General features: G+C 50.6%; 1 protein-coding gene and 2 non-coding genes across 3 annotated transcripts; all 3 read left to right on the top strand.

Annotated features, from left to right (window-relative positions):
- The first annotated feature begins 567 nt into the window (after positions 1 to 567).
- HSPA9 (heat shock protein family A (Hsp70) member 9) lies at positions 568 to 22,112 on the top strand. The gene is made up of 17 exons (XM_021544868.4): positions 568 to 703; positions 1,945 to 2,003; positions 3,525 to 3,612; positions 3,701 to 3,882; positions 4,542 to 4,666; positions 6,297 to 6,370; positions 6,456 to 6,562; positions 7,348 to 7,510; positions 8,139 to 8,231; positions 9,846 to 10,055; positions 12,314 to 12,541; positions 13,281 to 13,385; positions 14,491 to 14,608; positions 16,927 to 17,021; positions 18,556 to 18,648; positions 20,439 to 20,579; positions 21,340 to 22,112. Exons 1-17 carry the CDS (start codon positions 632 to 634, stop codon positions 21,397 to 21,399), a joined length of 2,013 nt encoding a protein of 670 aa, XP_021400543.1. The 5' UTR covers positions 568 to 631; the 3' UTR covers positions 21,400 to 22,112.
- LOC116184143 (small nucleolar RNA SNORD63) lies at positions 12,782 to 12,853 on the top strand. Its single transcript, XR_004148885.2, has one exon. It is a non-coding gene; the product is annotated as a small nucleolar RNA SNORD63 (small nucleolar RNA).
- On the top strand, positions 13,870 to 13,938 carry LOC116184144 (small nucleolar RNA SNORD63). Its single transcript, XR_004148886.1, has one exon. It is a non-coding gene; the product is annotated as a small nucleolar RNA SNORD63 (small nucleolar RNA).
- Positions 22,113 to 22,686: the final 574 nt, after the last annotated feature.

The following is a 22,686-nucleotide window of genomic DNA, read 5'->3' as shown; positions in this document are numbered from 1 at the left end:
CGCACGGGTGTTTCTTTGAGCTCACGCATGGGTTCCGAGCCGCATGGGCGTTTCTTTGAGCTCACGCATGGGTTTTGTGCCGCACGAGTGTTTCTTTGAGCTCACGTATGGGTTTTGTGCCGCTCCGGGCGCTGGGAGCGCGGCTCGCAGGGCTCGGGGAGCCGCGCGGCGCTGCGGAGCCCGCCGCTGAAACACGCATGCGCGGCAAGGGGCGGCACGGCCCCGGCCCTCCGCGCATGCGGCGGGCTGCGCACGCGCAGCACGGGCCTGACGCAAGGCCGCTGCAATCGCCGTGCGCTTTATCCTGTCCGACCTTGAGTGCGCGGCTGCCACAGGACCCGGGCTGCCACAGCCACGCCGGTGTGCACCGCGCCGCTCCTTTGCCCGTGTCCCGCCTCGGCCCGCGGCGGCCTGTACAGCGAACTGTCTTTCTGTGTCGGGAAGCCACCGTGGAGCTGCGCCGCCGGTGCCGGAGTCCGAGCGGCGCGCCGAAAGCGAGCGGTGGGATCAGGCATTATTTGGGTCAGCCCCCGGCGGCGGTCCTGCGGCGCGTCTCGGCCCCCCCGCGGCCCACGTGGGTGGAGGTTTCCAGAAGAGCCGCGGCCCCGCGCGCCCGTCCTCCGCCGCCGCCATGCTGAGCGCGAGCCGCCTGCCCCTGCTGCTGCCGCGCGCCGCGCCCGCGCCGCCCGCGCGCCCCGCGCAGGTCAGCGCCGTGAGGGGCCGGGGCACGGGCCGGGAGAGCGCACCGCGGGCTGGGCACGGGCCGGGAGAGCACCGCGGGCTGGGCACGGGCCGGGAGAGCGCAGCGCGGGCTGGGCACGGGCCGGGAGAGCGCAGCGCGGGCTGGGCACGGGCCGGGAGAGCGCAGCGCGGGCTGGGCACGGGCCGGGAGAGCGCAGCGCGGGCTGGGCACGGGCCGGGAGAGCGCAGCGCGGGCTGGGCACGGGCCGGGAGAGCGCAGCGCGGGCTGGGCACGGGCCGGGAGAGCGCTCGGGGCACGGGCCGGGGGGCGCACCGCGGCTGCGGCAGCAGCGAAGGGCCCTGCCTGCCGGCGAGTCCGGGCCCGGCCGCGGCTCCTCAGTGCGCAGTTTTATTAAGAGCGGGCTCATGTGGCTGCGGGGCGATGCGGGCCGGGGGGGTGTAGAGGAAGCTGTGTTACCGGTGTTTGAGTCTGTTCTGCGTTACGGAGGTTTGTGGTAAGGTCGCTCGGTTCCTCAGCGGGCGGGCAGGGCACGTGGGGGCGATTTAGGGACAAGCGGAGAGCGCAGATCGCCTGCGCTGTGCTGGCCCTGATGGCTCTGCTCTGTCAAAGCCTGAGCCATCCGTGCACTGCCCCTGGCTGTACGTCTTTAAATATCAGTAAAGTAGCCGAGGCTCGTTTCCGTTCACATGAAAATATAATTTTCCAAGTTCGTTCTTAATCAGAAAGAGGGCTGATGCTTCCCGAGTTCCCCAGGATGCTGCTTTGCACGTGCAGAGAGGCGGCCAAGCTGGGGTGTAGCTGGAGCTGTGCAGCAAAATCTCAGCTGCAGGTTCCTCAGGGGGAGGCAGTGGGGCTTTGGTTGCTGACCAGGCACAAAGCTTTGAGAAATGGGGTTAATGTTTATCTGCTGCTCTTGTGGAGTGCTGAGGGCTCAGTGTTGATTTACTGAGAGGTCTTTTGCCTGGTAGCATGCTCACAGATTCTATTATAATGAGGGAAATACCTCGGTTCTGGTCATAGAAATTCGGGTTGTGGCAGATAATTAGTGCAATATTTCGGGGGCTGTTTATGTCAGTCTGAGTCTTGCTCAAGTTATTAATTCCTTTGCAGTTAAGTGTTTAAAGAGGGTACATTGTAGTAGGACAGTGTTGCTTTTGACATTGTCTGCCTGTAAAAGCCTTGGTTTGAAGATCTCTTGATGTTTTAAAATAAATTCTCATTTGAATGTCTCTGTTTCACAGACATTTTGGAATGGACTCAGCCAAAATGTTCTCAGAGCAGCATCCAGCAGGAAATATGCGTAAGTGCTCCTTGGGGTGGTCATGTTTGGCTATTGGTGTTTATATTTACTCTCTTCCTGATACCAGAACTGATTACTAGAGCTAGGGATTGGGTAACAGAGCCAAACCAGCAGAATAAAACTGGAACCTCCTCCAGTTTTCCAGGTAACATCTCTAAGGCTGTTTTTTAATATCTTGTTTCACTCCTGGGGAACTTTGAGAATTGCTGTTCCCTGCCGCTTCCCCCACTAGCAGTGCCCACAAAATGTGGGATGCTGAGCTTTGTTTGATTAAAACCAACCAGAAAGTAATCCAAACACTGTTGGGACAAAGTGTTTTACACTGACATGGTATGGATGATGCTGGATCCATTCCCCCGCAGTTAAAATTAATTTCAAATGTGCATTTGAATCACTCGTTTTCCTTGTTGCAGGATAACAGGAGAAGGGAGCAGTCAGTTGTGTGACTTACTGAGATGTTTGTTTGATGCTGATTCAGGCCATAGGCTGGGAAATCTGTTTGTGTTGGGAAAGCTGGGTCTGTCTGGTACAGCTGAATGTTCCAAGCTCACTGCTTTGTTATTGGAACTGGAGTTAGAGCCCCTGGCAGCTTGGGCACAGAGGTGACATTCCTGGAAATAAACAGTCCTGCTCTGCTGCAGAATGCCTTCTCCATCCCAGAATGTGCCTTTGTCTGTAAGCAGAGCTGTGGTTCAGGGATTCTCTGAGCTTCAGAGTGGGTAATACCCTCTTCTCAGACAGGAGGAAGGGGTTCAAATTTGTCTTGTATGAGAACCATTCCCATTTTCAAGGCTAAATTCACCTGTTGCTCCTGAGGATCAGGAAGGTGGTTTTCTTTGGCTCTGGCTCAGAGCACCCTGCATAGCCAAGTGATTTATCACTGTGGGTTCTTCTCCCCATGCTAAGCCATGATAAATAAAGGAATGCAGTTTATTTGTGTTTTCATTCCAGATTAATGTTTTCAAACAAGTTTGAACACCAGGGTTGCCCAGAGCAGCTCTGGCTGCCCCTGGATCCCTTGAAATGTCCAAGGCCAGGTTGAATACTGGGGCTTGGAGCACTGTGGGATAGTGGAAGGTGTCCTTACCAATGGCAGAGGGTGGCACTGGATGAGCTTCAGGGTCCCTTCCAAGCCAAACCAGTCTGGGATTCTGTGATCAAAAGTAACTGAAAACAACTCCTGTCTGTAGGGACAAAATTAGTTATGACTTCTTTATACCAAACTCTCAAGGGTTGTTGAGAAGATATATATATATGAAATAAAGATATTCTGGGGAAGAATAATATTCTTATATGCTTATTTTAACAAGCAAAATCTACCTGTAAGTCATCCAGTTCAGAACAGAGGCACAAGCCTAAATTTCAGTGTAAGTCAGAGAACACCTTAGGTCAGGATACAGCCTGGATTTGCATCAACGTGAGTGGAAAATCCCTTTGTCCTGTCTTTGGGATTGGACATATTTTTGCAATTAATTGTTTTTCTTTAATGGTAATTTTGCTTTCCTGTGATGTGCTGTCCAGCTCAGAAGCAATCAAAGGTGCTGTTATTGGGATTGACCTGGGTACCACCAACTCCTGCGTGGCTGTTATGGAAGGGAAGCAAGCAAAAGTGAGTAAAACAGGAGTGTTAGACGTGGGGTGTCCCCAGTGTGGCCCTGAGGTGAGCGTGTGTCTGTCACACTTGCCTTTGTGCCCAGGTGCTGGAGAACGCGGAGGGTGCCCGGACCACGCCGTCGGTGGTGGCGTTCACGGCTGAGGGTGAGCGCCTGGTGGGGATGCCAGCCAAGCGCCAGGCGGTCACCAACCCCCACAACACCTTCTACGCCACCAAGCGCCTCATCGGCCGCCGCTTCGACGATGCTGAAGTGAAGAAGGACATGTGAGTGAGGGGACAGTGCCACTGCCAGCACCGGGGCAGCAAACACCATGGGGGTAGCATGACCTGCTCTGCTTCCGAACACAGCCCTGCTCTGGGGGAAGTTGTGCCCTCAGCTCTCGAGGTTGCAGTGCTTTTGTCTGAGGGCCAGGCTGTATTTAGCTGTGCTCACTGCTGATCACATTAAGGCTTCCAGAGAAGAAGAAAAAAGGCTTGATGGTGCTTGCAGTGCAGAGTTTTCTAATTCTTGAGGGTATTTGCAATCAAAGCTGTGTGATCTTACCTCAGGCCTGTGATTAGATGAGGTGTCTGATTAAAGCAGCAGAGAACAATGCAGTGTGTAAGCTCTCTCCGGAGCTGGTACATAAGCATGAGTCCTGCCTGTGCATTTGATGACTTAATTCTCTTTCTTTGAGACCTTAAATAGGGTGTAATGCATATATTTCTGACTTGTCTCACTTATAAAGGTGGTATATGCACATTATTTGTATTGTGTAAGCATTGGCAGCAGCAATCTCTAATTGGTACCTCTGGTACTCTGGATCTGGGGCTCTGGTGAGTTCAGTCGTCTTTGTTTAGAGCTACACGTGTTCATCTGCTGATACTGGTGGTACGGGGTTTGTGCTGCTGCAGAAACTGAGTGTGAGTTTTGTGGTTTTCAGTAAGAACGTGCCATTTAAGATTGTCCGTGCCTCCAACGGGGACGCCTGGGTGGAGGCTCATGGGAAGCTGTATTCTCCCAGCCAGATTGGTGCCTTTGTCCTCATGAAGATGAAGGAGACTGCAGGTTAGTACAGCTTGCTCTTTGCTGTTTCTGTGCTGTGTATGTGGAAGTGCTGCAGCCATAACACTGCTTTCTTGGTACCAAACCCTCTCTCTTGGAAGAGGACGGCTGTGGATGGGGGAAGGAAACGGTGGGCTCCTAGGAAGCCTTAAGGAAGATCAGTATCTGCCTCAGTCTTGGATCTTTGGCAAAATATCAGTGCTTTACTTAAAAGATACTATATCAGAATTGGTTGCTGATTGATTTGATTCTGATTTTAATTGAATTCACACTCAGAAGGGGGTGTTCCATTTCCAGAAGCTGCCGTCTATGTGCATCCCTGGCTGCTGCTGAGTGCAGGCTGGGGCAGCCAGGCTTGGGGTGGCTTTGTTCCTATTCAGCTGCTGGGTATGTGACACACAGGGAGAGAGGGAGTGTTCAAGGACCCCATTGTTGGGCCCTAGTAGCTAATTAGCCAGTGGTGACATTAAATCTTCACTAGGGTAAAATACCTATTGGCCTGGGGAAATAATCCTCTTTCTCAATTCCTTAAGTGGTTTCTGGGGAGCCTGAGCGTAGTACAGAGAGGGAACAGTCAGTAGTGCCTTCTGCACCCTTGCTTGTTAAACACTGTGTCCATTGAGTGTGAGGAGAGCAGGACTGAAGCTTCATCAATTTATTGTATTAGGTCCTGGGCACTTGTTAGAGGTCCACCAGTAGTAAAATACAAGTATGTGGTGTGTGAGCATCTAGAGGTCATCTGACTTTGATCTGCCTTCAGCAGGGATCCACTTCCTGGAGGGGTGTTGGCTTTTGGCCTGGGTGCTGCATGGCCTCAGCAGTGGCTCTGCAGGCAGCAGAGAGCAGTGCAGTGTGTAAGCTCTGTGCAGGACTGCTGCATAGCCATGAGTCCTGTCTGTGCATCCACTCTGCCTTGTGCACATTTGTACTTTTTAGTAGATTTCAATGTGCATTTGGTGACTTCTTTTAATTTGAGACCTTAAAATAGGATGCAATATATATTTTTCTGACTTGGTGTCTCAAACACTTATAAAGTTGGTATATGTACATTGCTTGTGCTAAGTGTTAGCAAGAACAGATTCTATAAATGGGATGAAAATGAGTCACTTTTAGTGCATCACATGCAGTAAAACGGACTACAGCTTCAGTCTCATGCAATAAAAAGCCAAGCGCTCAGATAATTCATTACAGTGGCATCCAGTCACTGATGGAATTGCAGAGTTGCATTGCTATGCTGCCAGAAATCTACAAACTATTCAGTGTTTTGTGAAAGGGCTTTTATTGGTTGGGAGAAATAATTTCAAACTAGGTACTACTGGAGAGAGACTACTTACAAAAGCATGTAGTGATGGGACAGGGGGCAGTAGATTCAAATTAAGAGAGTGAGTTCAGGTTAGACAGTAAGAGGAATATCTTCCTCTGAGGGTTGGCAGGCCCTGGCCCAGGGTGCCCAGAGAAGCTGTGGCTGACCCTGGATCCTTGGGAGTGTCCAAGGCCAGGCTGGTAGGTGTCCCTAGCAGGGTGTGGAATGGGATGGGCTTTAAGGTCCCTTCCCACACATTCTGTGATTCTTTGAGTGATAACTTGGTGTTTTTACAAGGAAAACTTCTGTTTTGTCTCCTTTTTCTTCCAGAAAATTACCTGGGACATGCAGCAAAGAATGCCGTGATCACAGTCCCTGCGTACTTCAACGATTCTCAGAGACAGGTACTCATCAAGCTGGGAGATGTTGAGGCTCATAAATTGCATTCAGTTTCTCTCGTCAGTTAGCACTCTCCTCATTCCTCCTCAGGCTACCAAAGACGCTGGACAGATTGCTGGCTTGAACGTCCTGAGGGTGATTAATGAGCCCACAGCAGCTGCACTTGCCTATGGGCTAGACAAGTCTGAAGACAAAGTGTAAGTGCATAACACCAACCCTCTGAAATAAACCTGCTGGGATTTGCCTCCTCTGCTTGCTGGGTTTTAGAGCACTACTTGGATTTCGGCCAAGGTGGACTCAGCTGTGAGTGAGAGCTCTGTAATGTCACCTCTGCTCTGTGCCAACCAACCTTGTTAAAGAGAGTTCATAACTTGCAGCTACAACTTAATTATCCAACCTGAGTGTCAATTTAATTTCCTTACCTGCTGGTGGCAGTGGTGGGTGTGGCTGAGGCCAGCTGGGTGACAGGCTGTCACTAGATGTGCTGATGGGCAGCACAGGGGCTGTGCTGAGCTGTGCCAGCTGTCCATGGCTTGCAGCTCCCCTGCCTCAATTCAGTCCTCTGTTGCTGTCAGGGGTGGTTACAGAAGTGCAGGCTTTTGTTAGATGTTCTGTATTTCTGAGGTAGTGATAATGCTGGGAAAGTCTCATTATATTTAAAACATTTGGGGAAAAAAACATTTCATAATAGTTCTGGTGTTCATTAAATTTGAGAATGTATGATTTTGGAGAGGCAGGAACTGCCCTCTCTGAAAAAATTGGCAAGGTCAGGCTTTGTGCAGCACATTTTCCAGGGTCCCCCACATGGACTCTGAGTGCTCAGGGTGTATCGACATTTTGAGATTGTTCACTGCTGTCTTTAGAGAGGCTTTGAACTTGCGTGGGCACCAGTGTGCATGCTGCACATCATCTCTTGAGGAGAGGGAGTTCTGAGCCACTCGCCTTTGTTGAGAAAGTAATGTTGTCCTGCTTCTCCCTGCAGCATCGCAGTCTATGACCTGGGTGGTGGCACTTTTGATATCTCTGTGTTGGAAATCCAGAAGGGGGTCTTTGAGGTGAAGTCCACCAACGGTGACACTTTCTTGGGTGGAGAGGACTTTGACCAGGCTTTGCTACAGTATATTGTGAAAGAGTTCAAGAGAGAGGTAAGATGTTTCTTGAGAGCACAGTCCTGTCTTACTGCTTTTCAGCCTAACTTCTTTAGAAGAATGAGCATTCTCTTAAATTCTTAGGACTTGTCACCTCTGGTGCTGCTGGAATTTAAGAGGGTTAGTCATTCTTTAGCCTGGCTGCCACTTCTTCCACTTCTTTTCTTGAAGTGGATTATTCCTTTCCTGGAAGGCAGAGAATAGCAGAACTTCTGCCATTTTCACTCTGGTGTAGCAGGACTGTCCTATACACAGTCTGCTGACTTTTAAAAGTAAACTTATGTGGTGCAATTGAATGTGACAGGATAGAGACAAACAAGGGTTGCTGGGAGGAAATGGCCATGTAATCCCAATTCCTTTGCTAATTCAGTCCTGTCTTATTCTGTGCTGCAGCAGCCTTTCCAAGGTTCAGTCTGTAATTCACTGTATGATCACTTGCAGAGCAGAGAGGGCTGGCAGACTGGAAATGCTGACTACCCCTAGCAGCAGGGAGAGAGCAGCACAGTGCACATGGCAGTCTGCTCTAAAAATAGCTTTTCAGTCAAGAGCTCTGAGAAGGTGAAGTGCAGCGATGTGGCTCCTGAGCAGGTGCTGAGAGTCTGTTAACCATGTTTTTGTCACTCAGACGGGAGTTGACCTGACTAAAGACAACATGGCTCTTCAGAGGGTGAGAGAAGCATCAGAGAAAGCCAAGTGTGAGCTTTCATCATCTGTACAGGTATGTGCCTGGATCCTGAGCATGCACTACAGCAGTAGGAGACACTGAGTTCTGCACAGGTGTTGTTTATTAAGCTCTCTGACACTGTTTTTTCTTCTGTGTAACCCAGTGGCATCACTGGCACAGAGGTCACTCAGCAGGGTGGGCTTTCAGACAGATGACAGAGAGGTGCTGGAAGCTGAGTTGTTGGGTGCTGGTTTTTGCCCTTTTTCTGGCACTACACCTTCTGATTTTGTAGAATGTGACCTATCCAACCTGTTCTGTACTTCAGAAGTGTGATGGGCATCAGGGAATTTAGCTAGTGCTGCTGAGTTACTGGGACGACTTACAGCTCTGTGCAGGCAGTTCCAAAACCTTGGTGCTACTCATTCCACTGAAACAGCTCATTTGTGTAGTAATTCCTATACAGAATCTTGACTTACTTGCCTATAGACAAGTTGGTGGGACAATGGGCAGCAGTGACCCTCCCTCCTTTTTTCCATCAACTTGGTATATTAATGCAGTCAAGCATGTCTTTTATTCATTACTGAAGAAGCAGCAAGTTGGGAGTGTAATAGTCCTGGTTAAGTGAAATTAAGGTCAATTATGTAGTAATTGAAATGGGGAGTCTGCCAAGTTCTAACTTCTGAATAAGCATCTTCAGTTTTATCTGATGGTGGTCTTTTGCTGGCCAGCGGGGAGCTCATAGCAAGGAGCTGAGAGCAGTCACAATGGCTGCATGGTTCTGCCAGAGACATAGCAAGCTCTGTTTTATGAGCTCAACAGCTGGCAAATGTAGTTTGTTCATATCAGGAAAGACTGAATTCTTTAAGTCTTTAACAGTGAAGTGAAAACAACTTGCTTTTGGTCCCATTTTCCCCTAATACTTCTGACCATGCTGTGTATAAAGTGAGCGCACACTTCTAGTCAGCAGCTTGGTTTTAATTCTTGTGTAAAAATCTCTAGAGATGAAGCACTAATGTTTTAATTGCTTTGGATTGTAGTGTCTTTGGACATCAGCATGACTCAGCACTTGAATCAGATGATTTCAGTATAAGGTTTACTTTAAAAATCCAGCCGTGTGACAAGCAGCCATTAAAATGGGGAATATGGTTCCTTGCTCTAATTTAACTTTGTGTTAAATATAAATAATAACTAATAGTATAATAATATAATATAAATATAAATTGCAGCAGAATGGCTGTTGAACATGAGCTGTTGGCATTTAGAGAGCAGCCAGGAGGGAAGGAAATACCTTCAAGGAATTTACCTCATGTGGAGTACCAGTCACTTGGCAGAATCTTTGGAACTCTGCAGATGGGCTTTCTTCTGTGTTGTGCTGAAGGAGCAGCATTAAGGTTGTCTCATCCAGTGTTACTGCTCTTACTTCCTGGCTGTGACAAATTATTTTGCTCAACAGTGAAAGACCTTGAAGCAACACAGTATTAAAACTGGGGTTTAACAGTTGTAACCATGAGGTATGGAACAAATGAATTGTCTTATTTCTGAAATGTCAAACATAAAGGTGTACCTGCTGCCACTTAAACTGGGCTGGAGGGTGAACAGCCACGCAGATACTGTAAGCTGCTGTAAAGCCCATTCCTGGTTTTCCCTGAGCCTGTTTCCATGCCACAGACCGACATCAACCTGCCCTACCTGACCATGGATGCCTCTGGACCAAAGCACTTGAACATGAAGCTGAGTCGGGCGCAGTTCGAGGGCATTGTGGCTGACCTGATCAAGAGGACAGTGGCCCCCTGCCAGAAAGCCATGCAGGATGCGGAAGTCAGCAAGAGTGACATTGGGGAAGTCATCCTCGTTGGTGGCATGACCAGAATGCCAAAGGTATGGGCTCAGGCCTGTTGAGGCGGGGCTGGCACAGCTGCCCTGTGATTGCTGTTTGGGGGATTGGGACAGAGGAGCTGGGAGTGCTGAGGGCAAACTCAGTGCTGAGGGTCCCATGGCAGCAGTGCCCAGGGCCTCTTGTTCTGTTTGCTTAGCTCAGCTGGGACCTGGGGGCTGGAGCCGAGTTGCACTGTGCAGAGTCACGGTGGATGTGCTGGGAGGTGAAAGTCCAGCTGCAGCCTGACATTCTGGTGTGCACTGGACACAAGCAGCATTGCTGTGAAGTACAGGGAATTTCCTCTTCTTGGGGACTCGGTATGGTAAAGGTGCATTTCAGTGACAGCCACTTGTCAGCAATCTGTGCCTTCCAAGGGATTTCCAGCACTTGCAGCTATGAAGAACCCCTCTGGTACCTGCTGGTTGTGTGTAATCGGAGCTACCTGGTGTTGGCAGGCCCATTTAGCTGGCGCTTGCAGAAACTCCTTATGTAAAGCCTGGCCCTTACGTTCTGTGGGGATAAGCTCAGCAGGTAACTTTAAAGCCTGCTGTGCTGACATGCACAGTTGTGCAGATTAGTGTTGCCTGCAGGTGATTTACTGTTCCTGTTCCAGCCATGCCTGCTGCTGCTCCTCCATTCCAGAGCTGAGCAGGGATGTTCACTGCTCCCTCCAAGGGTACAGCTTGGCCTTTCCTGCAGAGAGCACCAAAATCTCCCTCCAGAGGGACCACTCAGGCTTGGACTATTTGTTGCTTTGTGATTTGCAGGTTCTCTCTAGGACAGTAGGTGTGTACATGGTCCTGCTTGGGGTTGATTTGGGGTTTGGTGGAGAGCTTTTCCTGCTTGTGTTAATGACCCTGGTGGCTGGAGGTGATACTGGTGTGAGCAGAAGGTCAGCCAGGCAGGGGAGCCAGAGCAGCAAGATAAACAGAAGCTCCTGTTGTGGCCAAAGCTCAGGTGGAGTAACTGCTGTATGTTCCCAAAGTCCTTGTTGTCCAGCTGGATAAGGGAAGAGTGGTGTGATTACCTATGTATAAAGTGATGACAAACACAAAATCTTTTCCTGAAATACTATGTCCTTCAGGGGTGGAAGACAGAACTTAAATATTGATTTTCATTTTTCCTTCTTCCCCTCATAACCCCCAGCATGTGTAGCTTTGAGCTGACAGAATGCTTTCCTGAGTGCCTGTAGTTACAGCTCTGCCTCTGAAATTGGTGCCAGTGTGTTGTACACAGCCAAGCCTTCTTTTGGGTACCTTGTTCTGCTCTCTTCTCCCTGTTAGGAGGGAATGTGGCACTTGTGGAGTGCTCTCATGGCTAGTACTCTGGGAGGTGGACTGTGGGTGGTTACAAGTATTGCTTTGTACTGTGAAATACACCTCTGGAGGAAAAGACTTGCATTTAATTACATGTTCACACATAGAGTCCTCCTCTGTAATGAGCACTCTGGGCAGGTGTCTCCTGGCTGCAGTGCACAGCTGAGTATTTGCTTCCAGAAATTTTCCAGGCACATCCCACTCACTTGGGCTGGTGTGCCCAGCACCTCTACTCAGAGAGAAGGCCCCACCCCACAGCCTTCCCTTGTAGAGCAGACGACAGCAATTCTGAGCTGTGCTCTGGGGCAGACCCTCCATGCATTCCTGTCTGGATGCTTCAGCATGAAATCTGTTGGGATCATGAGCACAGTCCTGGAGAATGGGCTGAGCAGGGCAGAGCTGACAGCAGAGCTCAGAGTGCTGACAAAGCACATCTCCCCTGCTAAAACAGCCCATGAAATAAAGGGTTGGAAAATACTGTTCTTTACACAACTCCCTTTTTTTTCCCTTTACTGCACACAAAAAACATGAACCGTGCTGCTGGATCTTTTCCCTTCCCTATGCTCTTCCACAGCTGTTCTGACCTTGGCAATTCTGTCCTGCTCAGTGTTGGCTTGCACAGCTCCCAGGGAGCAGTCCTTGACTCCCAGATAAGCCTGAAAAGGATCCCCTTGGAATGTGGCTGGGCTGTGTGAAGGCACTGAAGGTGCTGCCTTGCAGCTGGCACACACAGAGCCTCTGGAGAAGGGGCTGTCTGGGCTGGAATGAGGGCATTCAGTGCTGTGCAGGAGGGTGGGCACTGAGGGAGCAGGCACAGAGCTGAGGCTCAATGTCTCTGTCTCAGGCTTCCATCACAGCAGCAGTATAAGGACACAGAGCTGAGCCAAGGCTGCTGTGGCCATGGTGGTTCTCCCGTGGATGAGCTGTGTTGTGTCTCCACTCAGGTGCAGCAGACTGTGCAGGAATTGTTTGGCCGTGCTCCAAGCAAAGCAGTCAATCCTGACGAGGCTGTGGCCATTGGAGCAGCTATCCAAGGTGGAGTGTTGGCTGGTGATGTGACAGATGTGCTGCTGCTGGATGTAACTCCCCTCTCCCTGGGCATTGAGACTCTGGGAGGTGTCTTCACAAAGCTCATCAACAGGAATACCACCATCCCCACCAAGAAGAGTCAGGTAAGAGTTGACTATGAATGGGTGGGACTTCGCTGGTGCTGTCAGACAACTTGGGAAAGGCCACCCAGAGCATTACAGTAGATGGTTTTGCCTCAGCTGACAAGAGAAGCAGTGGAGAAATCAGGTTTAATGTCAGCCACTGAGTATTTCTGGTTATTGCTGTGCCCAAGAGAGGAGGGCAGTTAAGGGTGACAAGATAGGCCAGGGGTTTGTGGCCTGGTGAGGGTTGTTGCAGTGCGTGTGCCATGATGTCAGTTGTCAACACATCGTTCTGAAGAAGGATTGTGTGGAGCCCTTCTGAGACTGAGCACCACGCCCATGGGAGAGCCCTTGCTTGGCTGAGTGCCTGGGAAAGGGTTATCATTTCTCTGCATTGTAATGTCCTGGTGCCTTGGGTGTGATCCCTTCCTTCCCTTGGCTCTGTCTGGGCCTGCTGCTGTGTGCTCTCTCTGATAGCACCTGAGCTGCCTGGGGTGTGGGCTGGAGCCTGCTGCTTCAGGGGGGATTTTTCTGGGGTGTGGTGGCTGCCCTGGAACCTGCTCCTGCCATGGATGGCCAGTTTTTGTGTCCCCAGGTGCATACAGGACAAAACAACAGTGGCTTGGCTCTTGCAAGCCTTGATGCCCTGGAGTTTCGTCAGAGGAGCAACAAGCAGCTTCTTTTTATTCCTTGTTCAGTCAGCTTGTAACTGCAGATGTTTGTGTTCTGATTAGCTATACAGTAACTTCCTTTTCCATAGGTGTTTTCTACAGCTGCTGATGGGCAAACACAAGTGGAGATCAAAGTGTGCCAGGGAGAGAGAGAGATGGCCAGTGACAACAAACTGCTTGGCCAGTTCACATTGGTACGTTGGCTTCTCTATTCTTGACGTTAGACTTGACCTTCTTGGAGACATCCAGAGCCTTCTCCATTTCAGCTGCCCCCTGAAGGCAGTGTTGAGGGGAAGTCATCTTACAGAAGACATTTGACCCCTTTTTAGTACAAAAGCAGCCTCCAGAGGCACAGCCTGGCCATGGGACAGCCTTTCTGTGGCTGAGGACCAACTGGCATTGAAGATGGAACTCAGAGTTTCTGAGCACTCTCAATGTGGCACTCGGGCTGGGCCTGGTTCACCAGGAAGGGCTCTCTGGGTATAAAAAAGCCTGTGCAGTATCAGCAGATAATCTGAATGCTGGCCTCTCCTCTAGTGTAGCCAAGGTGGGAGCTGAGACATCTCCAGGATACCTGCAGTCCCCAGGGATGCCCATTTTAGCCTAGTGAGACTCTGGGAGCAGAGTTGGTGTGAGCCAAGGTACCCCAGGATGTGTGTTTGTGGGATTGCAGTGTGTGTGCCATGATGTTAAACTGTCAACACATCATTCTGAAGAATTGTGTGGAGACTTTGTGAACTGAGCCCACACCCTGCTCCCTGGGGCACAGATGTGTTCTAGGATTGCTGGGAGCAGAGGGGGGCTGCCCAACCAGCTCCCTGAACAAAATGGATTTGATTAGTACTGGTAAAGTTTGGTAGATTAAACTCATCAAGTTTGTGTGGACTTCCTAGGAAAAGCCCTGCAGAAGGGAAGGATGTTGCCCTTCTGTACTTCTGAAGGAAGCTGTGCTGCCTCTTACTGTCTTAAAATGGTTTCCCAGAGGTGACCAGTGAAATCCACGTCCAGAACTGAGGAAGTAGAGCATCCTGCCAGAGCTATGGAATGCTATTGTGTAGCAATAAAGCAGAACCTGAACCACCCTGAAACCAAACCTGGGGGTCCTCTTGTGATTTCTGTGCACTTTTCCAGGGCAGAAACCAGGTTTCAGTGCACAGCATGGTGCCAACAGGCACTTAGAGGACTCAGCTCTGAGGGCTGGTTAGTGGTTCATTCAGCATCAGATCCCCAGGGTGATGTGCCCAGCCCTTGTCCCCTGAGCTCTGTCCCTGTGGGAGCTGATGCCTTTTCCTTGCTCAGGTCGGGATCCCTCCGGCGCCGCGGGGAGTGCCCCAGATCGAGGTCACCTTCGACATCGACGCCAACGGCATCGTGCACGTGTCAGCCAAGGACAAGGGCACCGGGCGGGAGCAGCAGAGTGAGTGCCCTGGGCCTGGCAGGGATTTGGGCAGGGGGTGCTGAGGGTGACGCTACTCCAGGGGGAATGGAGTGTGCTCCAGTGCTGCCTGGATGGTGTCCCACAGTCCAGGGTGGGAATGGAGAGTGTGGCTCCATGCTTGGGTCACCCCCACTCTTCAGACTGTTGCCAGTGCAGCACAGATGAAGCTGAAGTCATCTGAGCCTGTGTCTGCCCTGGAAAGGAGGGTGGGCAAAGGGATAAGTGAGAACTGAGCTGTGGGTTTGTTGTAGGGCAGCAAAGCTTCTGTAGGCACACAGCCTTTGCCCTCTCCAGTAACCTGCTGCCAGTGGATGCTCTTTTTGCATGTTAGGCAGAGATGAAGCACCTGCCTATGCCAATGTCAAGGCAGCTCTCACTGGCAGGGTTTCGCCACATTCCAAGTGGTTTTGCCCTGTGTGAGAGTCCTGCCTTGGTGTTGCTATCTGGAATAATTGCAGCAACACGTGAGCAGAGTGCATCTGTTTCCTGGGTTTCCTGCATGGATCAGCTGTGTCCCAGTGCCCAGGTGTTGGGCACACAGGGTGGCTCACTGGGGGGTCACTGGTGTTGGTGGGCTGTGCTCTGTCACCAAGGTGTTGGGGCAGTCATGTGTGCCCTGTGTTACCCTGAGGGGACAGAAGTTGCAGTTTGGAATGCAGCACTGTGTATGAATTGTCCTTGAGCTGTGTGGGAGTGCTGTTTCTTCAGGAACACACAGGGATTGCTGTCTGTGAGCCTGGCTGCATGAAGGTGGCAGCTTTTAAGGGAGAATCAAATCAGGAGGATCTCTGACTTCAGGGTGTGTCGTGTACTACTGAGTAGACAGCCCTGTGCTGAGACCCTGTTTGTTTGTAGTTACTACGTTCTAAAGGTCTAGAGACTGGGGTATTTTGAAGCACCAGGTTTTCCCTGTAACCACCTTGTCCGTTTTCTTCTGTTTAGTCTGGAAATGTCACCAGCTGGTGGGAGGCTTAGGGAGTTCAAGTTGTATAGACCAGTGTGTTCTGGTCTGTGATAGAGTGAAATGTCAGGCCCTGTGTACTGGGGTAATTAATGACATAGTTGACAGTTTCTAAAGTTCTGTGGTAGTTTCAGGAGGTTAATTTTAAGCATTTACAGATTCCCCTGATAGAAGATAAAACTCTCTTCTTCCTTGTAACTGGAAGCCTCTGTACTGCCCTTCAGCTGTTACTTGGAGAGACCCCGTGAGCAATGATATGCTCCAGTTAGCAGAAGTATTAACTCTACACAACTGGAAGGTGTATGTTGCTTTTAATCACACTGCTTGGTGCTTTGGCAACAGGTTGGCACCAAAACCACCCTGCTTGTTTCTTTGATTTCCTTGAAGGTCTTAAATGTGTGGCAGCCTTCTACTGCTGAGTAAAAGGCTCCTGATGACAGGCAACCAGAATTACTTTTAGCTGCCTACCTGTAGGTAGATGTGGTCCCAATTACAAAGCTGAATTGCTCATCCCACATATGTATCCAAAGGAAACCTCTGTGTGTGTGTCTTTGTTCAGGGTTCTGTACCATTGACAAAAATATTCCATAGAAAAGTTCCTTTAAATGGTGATAGTAGCATGCATTTTTGTGGGAATTGAGTTATCCTGCATATTGGTTCTCTTTCAATGAAATTAGACTAATTCTTGCAGTAAAGCCTGAATCTAGAATGTTCTTTTTGACACTAATAGAAGGAAATTACCAAGGAGGGGACGTGTAAGAGCCTGCCCATAGAATCACGTTCCATTCCTTATTAAGGGCAATGTGAGGAGCTGGGTGGGGAATGTTGTCTTACCCTGCCACCAAGCCTGGGCTGTTTTCCAACAGGGAAGGGAATCTTTGGTGAAACCATTCCTTCTCTTTGGATTTTTTTTTTTTTTTTTTTTTTTTTTTTTTTTTGTTGGTTGGGCTTTTGCTGGAGGGTTTGCTTGTTTCTTTGAGGGGTTTTAGTTTTGATTTTTTTTTTTAGTTCTGTGGTTCTAATCTGGGATGCTCCTTTGGTTTGAGGGTTTTGGTGCACCCTCACTGTCTAGGAGGATTAAGTGAGGACTGGCCAGAGTGACTTGCAGACCAGCAGGTGGGGAATGTATGGTGGAGCTGGGGAGTTGCAGATCCAGGAGATGAGGCTTTCACCTGCCAGCAGTATCAGTGGCTCTTTAAAGAGTCACAGTCTTTGTCTTGCCCACAGGGCCTCTGTGGCTGCAGAGTGTGAGTGAGGCTGCTGCCGTTAGGCTGGGGAATAATTCTTTCCTCAAAGGTGAGAGTAGATCCTTTATTCACATTCTTCTCTGCTGCAGTTGTTATCCAGTCCTCTGGTGGCCTCAGCAAGGATGAAATTGAGAATATGGTGAAGAACGCAGAGAAATATGCGGAGGAGGACAGGCGGAGAAAGGTAATGGGCTGACAGGACCTGCTGCTTTCACCACTCTGCTCTGGGCTGTGCCCACCCCTGGGGCCCAGGGCTCTGCTCTCTGAGCTCTTACCAAGTCTGCTCCTTCCCTTACACTCAGGTGACACTCCAGGGCTGCACAAAGGTGTTTGCCGAGGCATTTGGGTTTTGAGGCTAGGTACCTTGCCCTCTGTGACTGCACTTCTCTGCTCCCTGAGGAATTCCTGGGATGTGGAGGCAGCAGTGAGCAAACCCACCTGCCCGCTGCTCATGGCGAGCAGCTTTGCAGCTCTGGGGAGGGCTTCTGTCATTGCTGCTCTCCACTGTCACCCTTGGTTGTGCATTTGGCACCTGGAATGCTGTGTCCATGTGAGCAGTGCTGGCCTCAGTGCAAGTGAGGCCAGAAGGAGGTGATGGAAATCCTCACTGGTCTTGTTGAGGACAGATAGCACTTGCCATGGAGGAGTGACTGAACCTGTAATACACACAGGATTAATGGTTGGAACTACATGGTTTAATGAGGGTAGTACTAATGAATTATGCAACTAAATATAGAGCATTGATTTTTAAGCAGACATATCAGAGGCTGACTCTGGGATGTGGCACCAGCATGTGTTCAGTGATTGCTGAAACTGGCACATGGAATTGATGCACTTTGTGTCCTTCAGTCTGCAGGAGCCTGTCTCAGGTGTCCAGGCAGTGCTGTAAGTCTTGCCCCCAGTAGGGAAGGGATCAGAAGAGTACTGAAGGAGAGAAGGCATGGAATAAACCCCCAGGAAGCAGCTCTGCCTGGCCTCAGGACATTTATAGGTTAGCTGGAGAACCTTCAAAGACCTCGCTCTGAGAGTCCCACTGTTCAAATAACCTCATCATTGCTGTGGAGTGTAGGGGAAGGTCTGGCATCTAAAGAGGCTGCACTGAAAACTGTTCTGCTGCCTTACTTTGAATCTTAAATTGCTGGATAAGTTCCTCTCTGTTGTTATCCTCAAGTGGAACTCACCCCTGTCCAGTGAGCTCACAGAGCAAGGTGATAACTGGAGCTTTCAAAATCTGCCTCGTTACACTTTTCTGCTTCTGCTTTTATTGCCAAAAAAGCATCAGGAATGCATAAATGGGAGTTTTTGTAATAAGGGACCATGAGTAAAACCACCCAGCATTTGAGTTGTCTCTGGTGCCCCTGTTGCTGAAGAAGCTTCAGGATGTTCTCTAAAAGCTCATCTGCTTTCCCATGGACCAGAGTGTGCTGTGCTGTCCCTGAGGCATCTGTCCTTTCCCGTGTGCCAGCAATGGTGATGCATTGCTCACTTGTAGTTCTGGGGAGTGACTGTGAGTGAAAGCCTGAGGGCTGGCTGGCACAGCGCCCTGTGGGGCCATGGCGCACCTAGAAATGGTTTGCTTGCATTTCTTCTTGCCCTCGTGCCATTAAGAAGGACCTTGGGTGGGAACTTGAGGGGAACTTGGCAGTTTGGGGCATGCAATGCCACCACTTGTGTCACCAGTGGTGTGGGCAGCAGCCCTGATGAGCTCTCTACCCCAGGAACGCGTGGAGGCCGTGAACATGGCCGAGGGCATCATCCACGACACGGAGTCCAAGATGGAAGAGTTCAAGGATCAGCTGCCAGCAGATGAGGTAGGTGGTTCCTGACCCTAGAGTGCTACAGCACATGAAATTTCTCACAAAATCATTGCTCGCATTCCCACTGACCTCCCAGCTGGCTCTGGCCAGTGGCTGCAGCTCTGGCTGTGTTTCCATGCTGGGTGAAGGTGGCACAGCCCTGCACCTCTGGCTGTGGCACTCACTGGGAGAGGTGAGTGTGGCTGAGGGGAGGATGGACAATCATCCTTAGGGGAGCAGGGTTTGGGTGCTGGCAAATAACCTATTGCAAAGTGCCAGGTTGGTGTCACTGAGGCTCTGAGCGCCTGGGAAGCTGCTGATGAGAGGTTTCTGACAGAACTGTGTCCTTGGTGTGGCCTTGCAGTGCAGTGATAAGGACTGTGCTGTGGCTGTCTTGTCAGAGGAGAGGTTTGCTCCAAGGCTGGAGATTGTGGACAGTGTCTGCTCTTGTTAGCAGAGGGACAGGGCAGAGCTGCTGTGCTCTCCTGGCAGTGCATGCACAGTACCCAAGAACCTGGGGGCAACAAAAATCAGTGCCCACTTAACTCCAGTTTTTCTCTCTTAGAAATGAAATGGGTATTTAATATCCAAGAGTGCTTTTCACACCACTCAAAGGCAGTGCACTGTGAATTTCAAAAGCCAAGTTTAGAGGAGTGTGCCCAATTACAATTTAACAACTCTGGGAAGCAGAATTAAAGGGCTCCTGGGGGCTCTGAGGTGTCTGAGGGAGCACAATTGGAGTTTGCTGTTAATAGCCTCCTGTCAGTTAAAGGCTGTTTCTCTGCCAGCAGATGGGGACAGGACAAGGGGCAGTGGTTTTAAACTGCCAGAGAGCAGGGATAGGTGGGATATTGGGAGGGAATCCATTCCTGGGAGGGTGGGCAGGCCCTGGCCCAGGGTGCCCAGAGAAGCTGTGGCTGCTCCTGGATCCCTGGCAGTGTCCAAGGCCAGGCTGGACAGGGCTTGGAGCAACTTGGTTGAGTGACCATGGCGGGGGGGTGGAATGAGATGATCTTTAAAGTCCCTTCCCACACAAACCATTCTGGGACCCCATGATAATGGCTGTCTCTTTGTTTGGAATTGAGAGAGTTTGCTCTCACAGGAGCATGGAGCCTGAATCCCTGTTCCCTGGAGGGACTGTTCTCCGTGATTCCCCTGGGGAGGTGGGGGCAGCCGGTGCTGGCTAGTGCTGATGGTGGCTGTCACTCCATGTCCTCATCCCGTGGTGTGCTGCAGAGCTGTGCCCATGTCTGCGATCCCTGCTGGCACAGCTGTGCCCAGGAGCCCTCCAGCCTGCCGGGGAAGCAGGCAGTGCCAGCCTGTGCAGGGACTGACAGATGGCTCTGGGCAGGGCTGAGCCTGCCCTGCTGGTTTGCTCTGAGCTCCTGCTCCACGGGCAGCACAGGGACTGACCAGGGCAGGAGCAGCCTTGCTCAGCAGCTCCCCAGCAGTATACACAGAAACCAGCTTGCTGTCCCCTGCCCTGGCGTGGCTGTGCCAGGTGAGCTGTGCCAGGCACAGAGCACAGCCTTGGCCAGTGGTCAGGCCCTGCAGAGCTCTGTTCTTGGCACCTCTGCCCAGACAGCAAACAAGGCCCCATTAATGCCAACTGGGACACTGTTAGTGAAGTGGACAGGTGCCCACTGGGAGCTGGGCACAGTGCTAGGCCCTGCACACTCTGAGGCTTCACTTGATGGCTTCTGGCACGAAAGGTGGCCAGCAGGGGGCCAGCAGGTGGTGAAATGACAGCATGGAGATTAACAACGAACCAAGTGCAGCACTTCACCTTTGTGTCTTTTTTGCAGTGCAACAAATTAAAGGAAGAAATTGCTAAAATGAGAGAACTTCTGGCTCGTAAAGATAGTGAAACAGGAGAGAACATCAGGCAGGCAGCAACCAGCCTGCAACAGGCTTCCCTGAAACTCTTTGAAATGGCATACAAGAAGGTAGGTGCATGGCCAGTTCACTTTCAGAACCCGCAGAACTCTTGGGTGGGAGGTGGTGCTGAGCCTCTGTGCAGCTCCCTCTGAGTGACACTGGCTGAAGGAGCAGCTGTGGATTGTCAGGGAGAGTTGAAAGCCTGCAATCCCGGCCATGCCTCCAGGCTTGGTGTTCTGTTACTGTACTGCATTCCCTGGAAAGGGGGGAAACTCCTAGTAAGGAGCATTCAGAAGAGTAAGGAGTGGGCTTTCCCCTCAGTGCATGCAGTGCCTGAAGGAGTAAGATAACTCCTGAACTTTCTTCAGGGTGATTGTAAAAGACAATTCCTGTTCGGTCTGCCTAAAGCCACAGTAAAGGCCTTGGGGATTTTCTTCTCCACCTCCTTCCCAGTGGAAGGCCCTTGCACCCACTGGCACCTGGCCAGGGTGTGCTTGCCTGTGCAGGGAGGTGCCCCAGCATGGCAGTGGCAGGGTGCCCAGGTGACCTTGGTGCTGAGCTCTCCTTACTGGGGACAGCTGCTTTCCTGAGGTCAAACCAAGCCTTGAGTGCTGCAGTGTCAGCCTGTTACATCCCCTGGGAAGGGAAGATTGTTCTCTCCCTTTCAGAGCTCAGGCAGAGATGAGGATTTCCCTTCTCAGTGGACACTGCTCATTGCACTGAAGGGAAGGTTCTCCAGGCTGGAGCTGACCTGAGCAGCCAGCCAGGGAAAAATGGCCAGAAGAAGCAGTTTGTGTTACCAGAAGTGATAAACTTGTTTGTTCACAGATGGCCTCAGAGCGAGAGGGTTCTGGAAGTCCAGGAGATCAGAAGGAAGAGAAGCAATAAGGAGTCTCTGTCTTGCCTTGATGAGAGAACGATGAAGAGGTCGATTTTCTTGATGCTTGGGAGAGAAGGGACCTTCCTGAGCAGCAAGGGGCAGAATTCAGACTTACTGTGTTTTTGCAGTATTCTATATATAAAATTCTTCAATGTATAAACTTAGTGATGTGTCTGCTAGATAAATTGTCACTTGATGAAAGTTAATTCATGCCAGACAAAGTTACGAGTCTGGCCCTGGTGTGTTCCCTGAGCACCTGGGGACTGGCTAATCATTTAATACTTGACACAATGGTGTAGTAAATCTGAGATCCAAGCTTGGAAACCATGTCATGAAATTGGAGGGTGGAGATGGAAGCTCTCTGGGAAGGGGGAGGAGAATAAGGCCTGCATGGCTCCTCCTTGTGGGTCTGAGGAGCTGGGAGCAGGTGGAGGGCTGGGAGCAGGAGGGGCAAGACTGGGGACATTGCTGGAGACCATTTAGCCCTGAGCTAGGCTGGTACCTTTGTTCTGAAGGAAAGGGGCTACTTCAAACTCAGCTGTAACATAATTTCTTAGAAAAGAGGCAGCGTGGAAGTTCAGTACTTTGCTTGTCTAAGCCTTCTGCTCCATCCTGTGTCTGTTCTCTGCTTATGGTAAAATAATTTCCTTGATAATAAAACTGTTACTGGATCCGTTCTGGATTTTTTTTTAAATAAAAGCAGAAAAGTATCCAACATGGAGTTCCTGGTCTCCTGGCCTTTGATGGAGAACATGAGCACTTTACTGCCTGTGACAGCTGCAGAGGGAACAGCCAGGCAGCTGTGACTTTCTGGAACTTGTGCTTCATTCACAAGCAAAAAGGAGGTTTCTGGTGTCAGGTGAGGTTGGGCTCTTCTGGTATGGTCAGTGCTGCTCTCATGAGGTGCCCCAAGTCCTGTGACTGCAGCAGCAGTGGGACTTCACTGTCAGGCACCTTGTGCTTGGGCTTAACCTTACAAAACAGATTGAGCTGCACTTAGCCACTGTGCTTCCAGCAGCCCAGCCTCGCAGGGAGGTGCATGAATGTAGCCGTCTCCTTTTCCCCATCTCTTACTCTGAAATAGTAACTGTGTTTGCAGCTGTTTTGTCCTGCCAACTCAAGTATTAGTGGGGAGGAAAAGATGGTTTTTGTTGTGGCACTCAAGACAGTTTACAGCAGAGGGGACAGAGATGGCCCCGTGTGTGATGAGGAATAATCAGTGCGGGTTCATTAAGGAAAGCTGTGTGTGCCGCACGTGCTTGCCTCCCGCAATGGAGCCGCCCGTGCCTGGATGA

Source organism: Lonchura striata, chromosome 13 (assembly GCF_050655825.1).
Source record: "Lonchura striata isolate lonStrDom1 chromosome 13, ASM5065582v1, whole genome shotgun sequence".
In the NCBI taxonomy this organism is placed as follows: domain Eukaryota; kingdom Metazoa; phylum Chordata; class Aves; order Passeriformes; family Estrildidae; genus Lonchura; species Lonchura striata.
This window is presented reverse-complemented; position numbering and strand designations above follow the sequence as displayed.